This window comes from Octopus sinensis, linkage group LG18, assembly GCF_006345805.1.
Source record: "Octopus sinensis linkage group LG18, ASM634580v1, whole genome shotgun sequence".
Lineage (NCBI taxonomy): Eukaryota > Metazoa > Mollusca > Cephalopoda > Octopoda > Octopodidae > Octopus > Octopus sinensis.
In genome coordinates this window covers 13,669,619-13,683,944 of record NC_043014.1, presented here as the reverse complement: position 1 = coordinate 13,683,944, position 14,326 = coordinate 13,669,619, and the positions used below count along the sequence as shown (strand labels likewise).

At 37.1% G+C, this 14,326-nt stretch overlaps 1 protein-coding gene across 3 annotated transcripts in view; it reads left to right on the top strand.

Moving 5' to 3' along the window:
• Positions 1-14,326, top strand: part of LOC115221297 (leucine-rich repeat-containing protein 74B-like) — a 124,813-nt gene that overhangs the window by 67,643 nt on the left and 42,844 nt on the right. Inside the window, exons 2-4 of one of the 3 annotated variants that reach the window (XM_029791453.2) lie at positions 3,766-3,969; positions 5,484-5,555; positions 12,411-12,518. In XM_029791453.2, coding sequence (XP_029647313.1) covers positions 3,940-3,969; positions 5,484-5,555; positions 12,411-12,518 — 210 coding nt within the window. In that variant the 5' untranslated portion in view covers positions 3,766-3,939. Of the gene's footprint in view, positions 1-3,765; positions 3,970-5,483; positions 5,556-9,593; positions 9,650-12,410; positions 12,519-14,326 lie in introns of those variants that run through there. The other 2 variants (XM_036510732.1, XM_036510731.1) reach the window with 2 other exon arrangements.

Here is a 14,326-nt window from a genome sequence, read left to right as displayed (position 1 = left end):
TTTTTTTTAGAAAAAGAAATAGGTTTCTTTGAACATGGCATAAATAGTTACTTCCCTGTTAGTTTGCAGTCATAGACTATTCAGATAAACATAGTTTACATTTGTTTTTATATCTTTTCTGGTAAAACAATTACTTTCTGAACACTCTACTATATATGCCTTTAACATGCCAGTGCCATGTTAAAAGTACCCAGCATACACTGTAAAGTGGTTGGTATCAGGAAGAGCATCCTGCCATAGAAGCCATGCCAAATCAAACTGGAACCTTGTACAGCTCTCCAGCTTTGCCAGCTCTGGTCAAACCATCCAAACCATGACAGCAAGGAAAACAGACATTAAAGGATGATGATGGTGTGTGTGTGTGTACACACTCACATGTATCTTTTATGTTTTTTTTTTTTTACTTGTTTCAGTTTCAGAACTTAGCTGTTTGGCCAAGGAGACAAATAGAATAAGTACCAGACTTTAAAAAGATATGTCCAGGGATTGATTAATTTGACTAAAAATTCTTCAAGATAGCACCCCAGCATGGCTGCAGTCTAATAACTGAATAAGTCACAGATAAAAGATACTAGTGAAGGGACTCAAAAAGATAACCCAGTCTCTTGTTTATGCAGACAAAACTGGTAACTTGTAAGACTTAGAATTTACACCACTCTCTGCTTAAAAAAGAAGTACCAAACAAACTACAAAATAACTTGTTAATAACTTAACTAACCTAAACAGGCTACAAAAATAGTTGAAAGATCAAAGTTAGAGAGCAGGACTGAACTATACTTGCCGAGAACCTGTAGAACCAACCTGAAAGACCATAAGCCTAACTTCACTACTAACCCTTCCATAAGATTGATATGCTCCTCAAAATCAGATTTAGGCAAGATTAGTAAACACATAATTGATAAATACATACCCACACATAAGAATACTATGGAACTTAACCTGTGGTCTAGCTCATATAAAGTAATTTGATTGGTTCAACAAAATTAGCAATCAAAAGTGAACAAATTTCATTCAACTAGATATCTCTAACTATTATGCTTCTATTAATCCTATCCTCATCAACAAGGTTCTACTTTGCATTATGAAAAATCCTAATCTTTCTGAGGATGAAGTAGATGCTATATTAGTTGCTAGAAACTTTGTTATAGAATTTGAGGGACAGTACTGGTTTAGAGAGGACAGACAAGATATGTTTGATATCACCACGGGGTCTAGTGACTCTGCCCAGGTAACTGACCTAGTAGAGATATACATCCCATTCTGTATCAGCAGAGAATTTCCATTAATGGGGGGAGGGGGTTTATACAGGGATGATGTTTTGTTCACTTTCATAAATCTACCATGTTAAAATAGAATAGTATAGGAAAAAAGTATTTAAATTTTCAAAGGGTTAGGATTATCCATCTCAGTAGAGGAAGAGCATACCATAGTTAGTATCTTGGATATTAATTTAGATTTAAGTATGAGAGTATTCCAACCATACCATAAACCTAATAACAACCTCAAATGTGTCAACTTGAACAGTAATCATCCTAAAAGTATAACCAAATCCATAAACACATCTCTATTTGCATTCAGTTCTTAACCAACTTGAGCACTGTTAACATTTTTGAAGAGGACTGGTACCTAGCTACATTTTGGCATAAACAAAATGAGATTTGATCCAGTAGAAAAAAGTTTACATCAAAATTTGAGGCAATGTTATAGGAGAGTAAGTAACACCACCAACCAAGTTTATATCTAAATTACATTTTTATTTTAAAAGCAAAATATATTTATCTTAGCTTCAATGATAGAAGAAAGAATGAAGCATTTCATAGTTTTGGTCTCATGCAACAAAAATTTGTATAAAAAAGTTGTCAGGTAAAATATCATGAAAAAATATAAGTAAAGCAAAAAATTGGATTTTAAGTATAATTAACTTTTTTTATTTTAAAAACAAACTATATTTTAATTAAGCTTAAATGATAGAGCTCAATTCAAGGAATTTCATGGTATCAATCTTATGCAATGAAGTTTTAAAAGAAAAAAAAAGTTATGAGTGTTTGTTTCTCAAATTTGAGGGTGATAATATACTTTTATCCTTTTTTATGAATATAGTTCTCTGAGAGGACTTTTAATGTACATTACCAGCATCATTGTGATAAAAAATTATAAGCAACAATGCTAACTGACACATTTGATACATTATTAATTAGCATAATAGTATAGCCTGGAAAACACATGGATTACATGGAAAAATGTGAGCAAGAGAAATAATATTCTTAGGGATATAATTACAGGACAAGTTATTACATCTGGTAAAGTACAGAACAATAAAATTTTTACTTAAAATATTACAGCTAAGGATAAAGTTTGTATATTAAAAATTATTTGATTTTAATTTACAAATTAACATTATAATTAAAAAAGGCACCGTCATTTTGTTAAAATATTGACACACTAGAATACTTTAAAAATGAGAGCCAGAAGTACCAATATAACTAAAGTTTTATGCAAAATAGAACAGTATATACGGTAGGCAAATTCATTATGTAAATAGGCATTGGGTCAAAACTAAAAATGTGAAGACTTGGCAATAACTCAGGCAATAACTCAAGTAAATTTTACTGTGAATTTGTTGGTATAGGTAGATTTTACTGTAATATATAACTAATTTTTGTATTATTCTACTTATTGTACTAACTAATTATGTACTACTATTATTTTTTATAATCTATTTTCAAATTTCTAATTATTAATAAATAATTTTTAAAATTAATTTTTTTTAAAGAGCAAAAAATATTTTGAGTTATTTTTTTTATTTTTAATAGAAGTAACAAGTTATAACAAATAGAAGTAATAACTTGTAATAAAATTTTTGGTTTTAATAAAAGCTAATTCTAAATCTAAATATTTTCAGTAAAAATTTTTCTTGTTCTGTACTTTACCAAATATAATAAGTTGTCCTGTAATTTTCCAGGTTTATAATCTTAAGAATGTTATTTCTCTTGCTTGCATTTTTCCATGTAATGACGTATGAGGAAATTCCTATTAAAGGACAAAGATAAATTCATCCAGATAAATATATAATACACACACACTACATTTATATGAGTTTGATCTCTGATTGTCATGAGATGTGCTACTTCTGAATGTGTACATATCTGACTGGATTTGAACTATGAACTTTTATTTCTAAACCAAGAGTATATAAGAATAAGAATAAGATAACTGATGACAATCATTGATGAAATGGATTGAAATGTAGTGTTGTCAAAAGAGGTTAATCATCATCATCATCATCATCGTTTAGCGTCCGCTTTCCATGCTGGCATGGGTTGGACGGTTCAACTGGGGTCTGGGAAGCCAGAAGGCTGCACCAGGCCCAGTCTGATCTGGCAATGTTTCTACAGCTGGATGCCCTTCCTAACGCCAACCACTCCATGAGTGTAGTGGGTGCTTTTTACATGCCACCTGCACAGGTGCCAGACAAGTCTGGCAAACGGGCACGGAGGCCAGGCGAGGCTGGCAAATGGCCGCACTCGGATGGTGCTTTTTACATGCCACCAGCACGGAAGCCAGTCAGGGCGGCACTGGCAACGTCCACGTTCGGATGGTTCTCTTATGTGCCACCAGCACTGATATCACAGCAACAATTTCCATTCATGTTGATCAATTTTAATTTTTGATTTTTTCATTTTTTCATTTTTTGATTAATAATTGGGAAAATTATAATCTTAGTTTCTTTTTTTTCTTACTTCTTTTCTTTTGTCCTTAAATCAGTAACTATAGGAAAAGGTAGAGCGTTACCATATAAGCTGTCCGAGTCATTTCCTCTTCTAAAAATGGTCTGTGAGAAAGAAAAAACCGTAATGTTTGCTAGTGATATCACTGAACATTCATCTGAATATGAGCCTCAAGACATCTTAGACTTCCTGACCGATTCCAGAAATTTTGATGTCAGTTTGTCAGAGTCGTTCACACCTGGTATGTATTTTCTAAAATAAAATATTTTTCATTGGTATTTATCTTGCCTTTGATATTTTACTTGTTTCAGTCATTGACTGTGGCCATGCTGGAACACCGCTTTGAACACATTTTAATACAACAACACATTTTAATACACTGTAAGGCCATGGGTAAGATATCTAGGCAAAAGATATGCGGACAGTCTAAATTATCAAAGACAGGTTAGGTATACACCTATGATCAATAATTTAGTCATGTCAATAAAAATTTATTTTAACCAACAGCACATCTATATGGTAATATATATAGTATAGTTTAAGTCAGCAAATTGGCAGAATTGCTAGCACACCAGGTAAAATGCTTAGAGGCATTTCATCCACTTTTACGTTCTGAGTTCAAATTCCACTGAGGCCAACTTTGCCTTTCATCCTTTTGGGTTTGATAAATTAAGGACCAGTTACATACTGGGGTCGATGTAATCGACTGGTCCCCTCCTCAGCAATGTCAGGCCTTGTGCCTCCAGTAGAAAGGATTATAATTATTATTATAATTATTATTATTATTATTATTATTATTATTATTATTATTATTATTATTATTATTATCATCATCATTTTTTTTTTAAGGCAGCAAGCTGGCAGAATCACTAGCACACCAGGCAAAATGCTTAGAAGCATTTCATCCACCTTTATGTTCTGAGTTCAAATTCTGCTGAGGTCAACTTTACCTTTCATCCTTTCAGGGTCGATAAAATAAGTACCAGTTGAGTACTAGGGTCGATGTAATCAACTGACCTCCTGCCCCAAAATATCAGGCCTTGTGCCTAGTGTAGAAATGATTGTTATAATTATTATTATAAATGCAGTGAACTAGTAGACTCATTAGCATGGGTGGATAAAATGCTTAGCAGCATTTTTCTGTCTTCATGCTCTGAGTTCAACAGCAGTGAGGGTACTGAGTAACTTGCAGGACAAGTAGGACTAAGGGACATGGTTCTATGCCAGATGGGGAGAATAAATAAAGGGGACAGAAACAAATGTCTTGTAGTAAAGGAGATACATGGCTACCTCAGGAGGAGAAAAGGAGAGGGAGAGAGAGGAAAAAGAAAAAGAGGAGAACAAGAAGGAGAGAGGAAAAAGAAAGAGACGAAAGAGGGAGAAAGAGGGAAAAAGAGAGGAGAGAGAAAGTGAGTGAGAAGAAAACGAGAAGGAGAGAGAAAGGGAAAGAGAAGAAAAAGGGGAGAGCAAGAGGGAGAGAGAGGAAACAGAAAAAGGAAGGAGAGAGAAAGAGAGAGAGAGGAAAAGAAAAAGAGGAGAATGAGAAGGAGAGAGAAAGGGAGAGAGAGGAAAAAGGGCAAAAGACACCGATAGAATAAGTACTAGGCTTCCAAAGAATAAATTCTGGGGTCAATTTGCTTGACTAAAATGCGGTGCTCCAGCATGGCCACAGTCAAATGACTGAAACAAGTAAAAGAGTATAGAAAAATTCCTGCAACTCAAAGACTAATAAATGATCTCTTTTGTTATTTCCAGAGAAGACAGCTTATGTTGCATCGACAGACCCTCTTGCCAAGAAATTTTACCATCTCATGTGTATCCGTGACAGTATGTTATGTTTCAGTTTCATTCCTCTACATTGTGTTGTCATTCATGCTGCAGTGTATATCATTTAGCCCTAGGTCAGACATGACCAAACAGACACTCTTCATTTTATTTCTTTGTTGGTTTCATTTTCGATAATTGGGCTATGGCCATGCTGAGACAATATATTTAAGGGTTTAGTAAATCATATCGGACCTATTTTTCTCAGTTTGGCAGTTACTTCATGAGAAAAAAAGAAAAAGACGCAGATACAAACAGTATAATACATAAACCCTTATACACACACGAAAGACACATATACACATATTCCTAAGATGAAATGAAGAAAGAAAATAAAGAAACAGATAAGTAGATAAGTGAAAAAAAAAATGAGAAAGAAGAAAAAACTAAAGAAAGGACACAGGTACAAACACTATAGTAAGCAAACCCATATACGCATACACTAAACAGACATACAAAACACATAGATATGCACACACATACACACACACACATGCGTGCATGCACACACACACACACACACACACAGATACAGAGGCAAATGCATGCACAGAGAAGGATACACACTATAGAAAGACAGAATGGACTAAATAGAACAGGAGAAGACACGTGGTATGGAGAGTCACTGAAGAGGTCACAGGATGTGTGATGAAATATTTAAGACAAAGGATACAAAAATAAGAAGAATAATAAAGCTGAAGTGAAGAAGTGCATGGGTATATTTGGCAAAAAATGTTGTGTGTGTGTTTATTTAGCAAAAAAATAAATAAATAAAACGACCATCCTAAAATATAGAAATAAAAATATGTTAGAAAAACTAATGTAGTTTTAACGAATTTGGTGCATTTATGTTTATATACATATAGGAGAAAGCTATTTAATAAACCTGCCATTAATGATTCGTGGATATGCTTGTTGGTCTCCCCCTCAACAACTCCCCCAGGCATAGTAGTCCAGGGGGTTTAAGTCAGTACAGCAAGGCGGTCAGATGTTAGTGATAACATGGTCCTGAAAATTTTTGACCATCCACCCCGTTGTCATGCAGGCTGAGAGGGAGCAGAGTCTTGCTGGAACACAAAAGGCCTCCTCTGATCCCATTTCCATTGTCTCAATGTAAGCTGCCACATTGACCCTAACATCTTCCAAGGAAAAAGTGAGGAGGCATGACATGGCCCTCATTGCTTACAACCCGCAAGACAATTTCAAATGATAGGAACTTGGTGTGCATAGCAGTGGGGGGGGGGGGGTTGTGAGTTGGCACAGCGCCATCTACCATTTCTGCTGCTCACTTTTTGATCTGAGAAGAACCAGAGCATGTCGGGCTCCTCTGGTGCTTGAGTTTGTTCAGCAAACAAACACTCCGACCAAATCACATGGTTCTCCTAGGTCTAATTGGACATGACAGGATGTCCGAGCTTGTGCTTTCCTGATCTTGATGTGATCTTGGACGAGCAGTTCAGAAACAAACATCAAGATCAGGAAGGCACAAGCATGGACAGCCTGTCACAAAATAAAGAAGTCATGGAACTCTAAATTGCCTGGGCAAACCGAAATCAAGCGGTTAGCTGCAACTGTTGAATCAGTGCTATTATATGGCAATGAAACATCGATACTGACATGCTATCAAATGGGCTAAATGGATGCCACACAAGGATGCTACAAATGGCACTAAATGTGACGTAGCAGCAATACATGTCAAAGATTTGCCTTTATGGAGACCTGCCAAAGGCTAGTGAGAAGATCAGGCAAAAACAGCTCTGACTATCTGGTCACTGTGTGTGCCACCCTGAACTCCCAGCATCTAAATTAGTCTTGTGGAACCCACTTCATGGTGATGAAAGAAGAGGAGAATGTAAAACTTACATTGACAACTTGAAATTGACAGCCTGGAATGGATTCAGAACCTCATGGCAGTGATGATGGGCCGAGAAGTGTGGCAGGTGGACTTTGTTGCTGTCGACCAGGTTGGAATCCAGCCGTAATAATAATAATTGGACATGAAGTGCCCTCTTCTCATAACAGAGAATTTGTACTTGATGTCTTTATGCACCACATGTCTAATCATTAAATCTGATACAAGAAGACAATTGGCAATGGCCCTCGGTTCTTGGAATGGTTGGCATTAGGAAGGGCATCCAGCCATAGAAACCAAGCTAAATCAGACTGGGACCTGGTAGAGCTCTCCGGTTTAGCTGCTCCAGTCAGGAAAGTTGACTCTAAATGACGATGATATATCATTAGCATCATCATTTCATGTCCTTTTACCATACTCTTATGTATTGGACAATATATACATACATATATGTAAGTGTATGTGTGTAAACATATATAATGTATATGTCATCATCATCATCGTTTAACATCCGTTTTCCGTGCTAACACAGGTTGGATTGTGATGTATATGTGTACATAAATATATGTATATATATATACTAGCATTTTACCGATGATAGAAAATGATGCATCAAAACTATAGGGAAAATTATTGATAAATATCAGCAATCAAATGTATAAACAGAACGAAAGCACTTGAAATATAGATATAGTTGTAATATCTTAATTGAAAATATCAGCCTCCACATATATGCACACATGCACACATGCACCACACACGCACAAAGATGAAACATCTACTTTTATATGGATCGGATGGATTTTGTACGGCTAGCTGCTATTCATACCACTAAGTCCTTCCTATTCCAAAGAAAGCAATATGTTATCATGCCCAGACATGATTAAGTTGATAAGAAATAAAGATTGCTGCTTGCATGGGCATGTAGTATATTTTATCAATGAATTAATAAATATATGCTGACATCTATCAATAATTTCTCCTATAGTTTTGATGCATCATTTTCTTGACAACACAAGTATGCTAGTATATATACATATATACAATATAAATCTGCAATATCATTTTGATTACAATACCAGCAACTTCAAAGCAGAACCTCTCACTACAGTTCGGCTTCATTTAACATCTTTGACTATCACTTATTCCCACTCCGTTTCTTGTTTTATTTTTCCTCTACCAGTTAACCTACATGATACCAATTGCGTTTTATTAAATGTAAGATGTGTGTGTGTGTATCATCATCATCATCATCATCATCGTTTAGCGTCCGCTTTCCATGCTAGCATGGGTTGGACAGGTCAACTGGGGTCTGTGAAGCTGGAAGGCTTCGTCAGGCCCAGTCAGATCTGGCAGTGTTTCTACGGCTGGATGCCCTTCCTAACGCCAACCACTCCGCGAGTGTAGTGGGTGTTTTTTACGTGCCACCTGCACAGGTGCCAGACAGAGCTGGCGAACGGCCACGAACGGACGGTGCTTTTACGTGTCACCGGCACGGGGCCAGGCGATGCTGGCAACGGACACGAACGGATGGTGCTTTTACGTGCCACCGACACGGGGCCAGACAGAGCTGGCAACCGGCCACGAACGGACGGTGCTTTTACGTGTCACCGGCACGGGGGCCAGCCGAGGCTGGCAACGGACGCGAACGGATGGTGCTTTTACGTGCCACCGACACGGGGCCAGACAGATATTTCTTTGCTCTCCTGTGTGACCTTTCTGTCCAGCATTCGCCATGATAGATCAGTAGCCACTACACACATTTTTTTTCTCTCCTTGTTTCTTTCTGGGTCCCTTTCTGTAGAAGAGCATAGGCTCGAAACATTAAAGACTTTTTCAATTCCCAAGCGTTATACTAATACATCTGTTTGTCTTTCTACACTACCTGTCTTCGTCTTTTGTTTTCTTTCATGAATTCTCCGTATATATATATAGTCATTGGTATGTTGTCTGGCTACATGGGCATATTCATGTATATGTGTATACCTGTTAAGATGTATATATGATTTTAGTCAACACGGGCACATTTTAGATGTGACAAATCTTAGTAAGATATGATGTATCTCAGTAAAATGAAGCAGTGTTCAGTCAAATGTGACAGATGTAAGTCAAATGTAATAGTCTTCTGCTTCCAGATATTCGTCCTCTCCCAGTTATACTCAACAATTTAGAAAAAAAAAAATTTGAACTACACCAGTATTCTATATATATAAGAATGTTTGAAATCTTTATGGAAGCTTTGAAGGTAGGTAAGGTACCAAGCAGGTGTGATGTATTTTATTAGATTTTTGTTAGGTAAGAGTTTTGATCTGAGCCCATGTCTTGAAACTAAAATGACAACTGCAGGGAAGATACATGTCAACCTTTCAAAAACATACTTAACACTTTTGACGCCAACCTGCCCAAGACACTGTGGTACAAACATCTTGTTTGCAAGAGTCCTGAATTAAAATCTTCTATCAGAACTTAATGTTAATTTATGATCCAAACACCAATTAATAAATAACACTGTGTAACACAATTTTTGTCCTTGGGCAGCAACTGTTATTTCGTATTTGCTTACCTCTAGGAAGTATGAAAAATGGCTAATATTTCTTTCAAACTTTGCTTTTGTTATGATATTTATTGAAATCCCAAAGAATCCCTCTAACACATGGTTATGATGCTCCCCCACTACTCCTGCTCATGATCAGAGACGCACATATTGTCAGCCACTGAGGGACATACTCAAATGATTATGGTCAAACAACTGACAAACAAATCTGGTACTGAGCAGAATATTTACTATAACAATATTTCTGCTTCAGCAACACAGCACTGAATGTATCTGAAATGTAATGGAAAATAGGTCAGTTTCAAAACAATGTCAGGTCACAAAAGCAAAGTTTGAAGGGGATAGTAGACATTTGCTTTTGATTTCTAGATAGACGCAAATAAGAAATGGCACTTACTGACCAAAGACAATAAATAGTAAAAATTTTGTTACACAGTGTAATGACAACGTTATGTTACTCAATTCTTCATTATTTTATGAATTAATTGAAGTAAAGACAGAATATCTCAACAGAGTATTTCAATATGGTAACAAAAGGGTTAAACACTTGTTAATTGTTATATGGTGACAAAATTCTTGTCACTGAAACTACAACCTGGTTACTGACCCCCTATTACAAATGATAACTGTATAAGTGGAGTGAAATAGACTTTGCCTATTTCTGAATCATTGATTGTTATTTATCCAAGACAAAGGTGAAACTATTTAGAATAAGCAGTAATGTTGTTGTTGCTGTTGTTGTTGTTTTTCTCTCCATGCATTCACCACTGCTTGAGAAGAGCCTGAAAAACCTCAGAATGGGCCAATTGGGTGCAGCTCCTTGGATGCTTTCTTTAACTTGGAGAGAACCTTTGACAGGGTCCCTTGATCCCTTACCTGGTGGTCAATGCAGAAACTAGCAATAGATGAGTGGTTAGTGAGAGCTGTACAAGCCATGTACAGGTATGCTGTCAGTAAGGTGATGGTTGGTAACAAGTATGGTGAAGAATTCCAGGTGGGGGTCCACTAAAGATCAGTCCTCAGCCCCCTCTTATTCATCATAGTCCTCCAGGCAATAACAGAGGAATTCAAGAAAGGATTCTCCTGGGAGCTTCTCTATGCTGATGACCTTGCTCTAATAGCTGAGTCACTATCAGAACTAGAGGAGAAGTTTCAGGTGTGGAAGCAAGGTCTAGAATCAAAGGGCCTCAGGGTCAGTCTAGCAAAAAACAAAGTCTTAATAAGTAGGAAGGCAAACAAATCACAAATCCCTTCAGAGAGATGGCCCTGCTCGACTTGTAGAAAAGGCAATTACAGCAACAGCAACAACAATAGCAATTCTTAATCTAAAATAGCAATTCAGCAAACTCTTAATTCTGACATAGGTTTTCAATGGGGTTGATGTCAAGAGAATTTCCAGGCCAGTCAAGGATGCTTAGTTCACTTTCTCTGAAGAACGCGTCCATTTCCCTGGAAGCATGATACAGAGTGGGATCTTGCTGGAAAATATCATCTCCATTAGGAAAATCCCTTTGCATGATGGGAAGCAAGTGAGCCTAAACGATGGCTATTCATAATTCCCTCAACATTAATAAGGCACCCTGGACCTTCAGCAGTAAACCCCAAAGCAGTATCTTAGGTACATGTTTTGGTGCTTGTTCAATGTGCCCTGGTTGATGAGACTCATCTTTGCTCTGTTTCATTAACACTGATCTGTACCCATGCACTTCAAAATGTGATTCATCCAAATAAATTACCTTTCTCCAATCTTCTGCCTTCCATCCAACATGATCTCATGCCAAGCGCAGATGTTTTCTCTTCATAACAACAGTCAATTGGCTTTCTGGCAGGTCTGCCAACTTCAAGGGTCCTTCATCAGGCAGTTGAAGTTGATGCATTTACACCAGTTGAAAGCCAAATCTCTCTGAAGATCTTTGCTGGTTTTCTTTGGATCTTTCATTCTATTTCTTATTGAAACCTTATCATTGTAAGGTATTGTCTTGTGTCATCTTCCACATCTTCCTTGATGCAGTGTTGCTTGTATTCCAGTGCCTTCAGCTCTCTTCACAATTTCACCAACATTCATTTTTTTCAGCAATCTGTCTGATATTAAAACCAACCTTTTTTCTTAGAGCTCACATTTCTTGCATACTTCCTGGGTGTGATATCCATCATGAATTCCAAGGTCAATAATGAGCACACGCAAGAACAACAATATAGAACGTGCTCTTGTGTAGCACTGAGGGAAAGGAGTGCTGGAGTGAAGCCACAACTGATTAGATGCCAGATGTCACAACTTCATTATTTTGAGCGAAAAACAACAAAAACTCCATTAATTTAGTCAGAGATTATGACATATTCTGAAAAAAATCACAAAATTTGATCCTGTCCAGATTAATTTACAAACTACTGTATTTATAAATTGTCTTTATTTTTATTTACATTAAAATTATATTTGTATTATTTTTCTTAGAATAACCGGAGAGTCGAAGTTTTGGAGCTGATTGAAAACCAAATCGATAATGAAAGAGCGATTCTCATTGCCAATATGTTACAGAGGAATATTAGTATTTTCAGTCTGGTCTGTTCCATTTAAATTGTTTATTTCTCAACCCTAACCTTATTTTTAACCCTAACCCTAACCCTAATCACAATAACCACAAAAGCAACAGTAGTTCTCAGCACTTTTCATTACACCCTTGCTCCTTACTCTTTTACCAGTGTCAAAATGTTTTGCTTACTATTCAAACATATCTTTTGTCTTGTTTCTGTCATTAGACCTGTGGCCATGCTGGGGCACTACCTTGAGGAATTTTAGTTGAACTAATCAACCTCAGTACTTGGTTTTCTTTTTAAGCCTGGTACTTATTTGAATGGTCTCCTTTGCCAAACCACTAAGTTACACAGATGTAAGCAATGTGGAGGGGACAAACAAAGACACACACAATGAACTTTCAGTTTATCAAATCCACTCACAAGATTTTGGTTGGCTCAAGGCTATAGTAGAAGATGCTTGCCAAGGTGCCGTGCAGTGGGACTGAACCCAGGACCATGTAATTGGGAAGCAAACTTCTTACCACACAGTCATGCCTATGCCAATATCTTTATATATAAAAGTGAAGTTGTGTGTCTGTCTCCTACGATTTAGATTCCTAACTACTCCCACATTTTGCGGTGCAGTTTAACCAAAACCGGGTATCTTATAGTCGTGATTCATATCGAGCCCTTCTGGGTATTAGCGCACGTCTACGATGAGTCTACGATTTTAAAAATAATTTACCATCATTTTTTCCATTTTAATGCATTTTTTTCGCTAAGGGAAGTAACTCTCTAAAAATGTCTACGATGAGTCAATGATTTAAAAAAAATTTACCATAATTTTTTTTCCATTTTTAATGCATTTTTTTGCTATTTTTTGGCTATAACTCACTAAAAATGCTTATATAGTTATTTCCCTTACAAACCCGAGCAACGCCGGGTGATACTGCTAGTTTTAAATAAAATATTAGTTAATGTATACATAAGAGAAAGGCAGCAAGCTAGCAGAATCATTATTACGTTGGGTAAAATTCTTAGCGGTATAAAATAATAATAATAATAATAATAATTGTGTACAGTGCTCAGGTGCACTACAACTCATCTAAAGTGTATATATAATCAGGTGTAGTTTCGGCGGATTTCGGAAAGCATGAGGGCCTTAAAAGATGCAGTGTCATGGCAGTCAACAACTGACGCAGGCAGTTTATTCCATGCTTCAGCAACTCTGAGCGTGAAAAAATGTTTCCGAAAGTCATGGGAGCTGTATTGTTTTCTGACTTTGTAGGCATGTCCACGTGTGTTAGACACATGGAGATCAAAAAGGTGTTCAGTGTTGTTGTTGGTGAGGTGGTTGATAACTTTGTGGGTGTTTACCAAGTCCGTCGCCAAACGCCGGAGCTTCAGTGAATCCATGCCCAGGGAAACAAGGCGCTCAGAATATGGTAGGTGTCTGATGGAGGGTATGCGTTTGGTTGCACGTCTCTGGACAGATTCCAGGAGGTCAATGTTCTGTGCAAGATAGGGGTTCCAAACTGATGATGCGAATTCCAAGTGTGGTCGTACCATAGCTGTATACAGTTTTAAATAGATGGCTGGAGAGCGGCTAACAAAAGACCTGCTGAGTGATGCCAAGACACCCTCGGCCTTCCTGACAATCTTAGAGATATGCTTTGACCAACGCAAATCACTGCTGACAGTGATGCCTAGGTCACGCTCGCAAGAGGATTTCTTGATATCAGTGTTGTGGAGGGAGTAAGTGAACGCAGGGTTTTTTCTCCCAAAATGCATGGTGGTACACTTGTCCACAGCCAGTTTCAGTTGCCAGTCTGTGATCCATTGCTGCATTGTGTC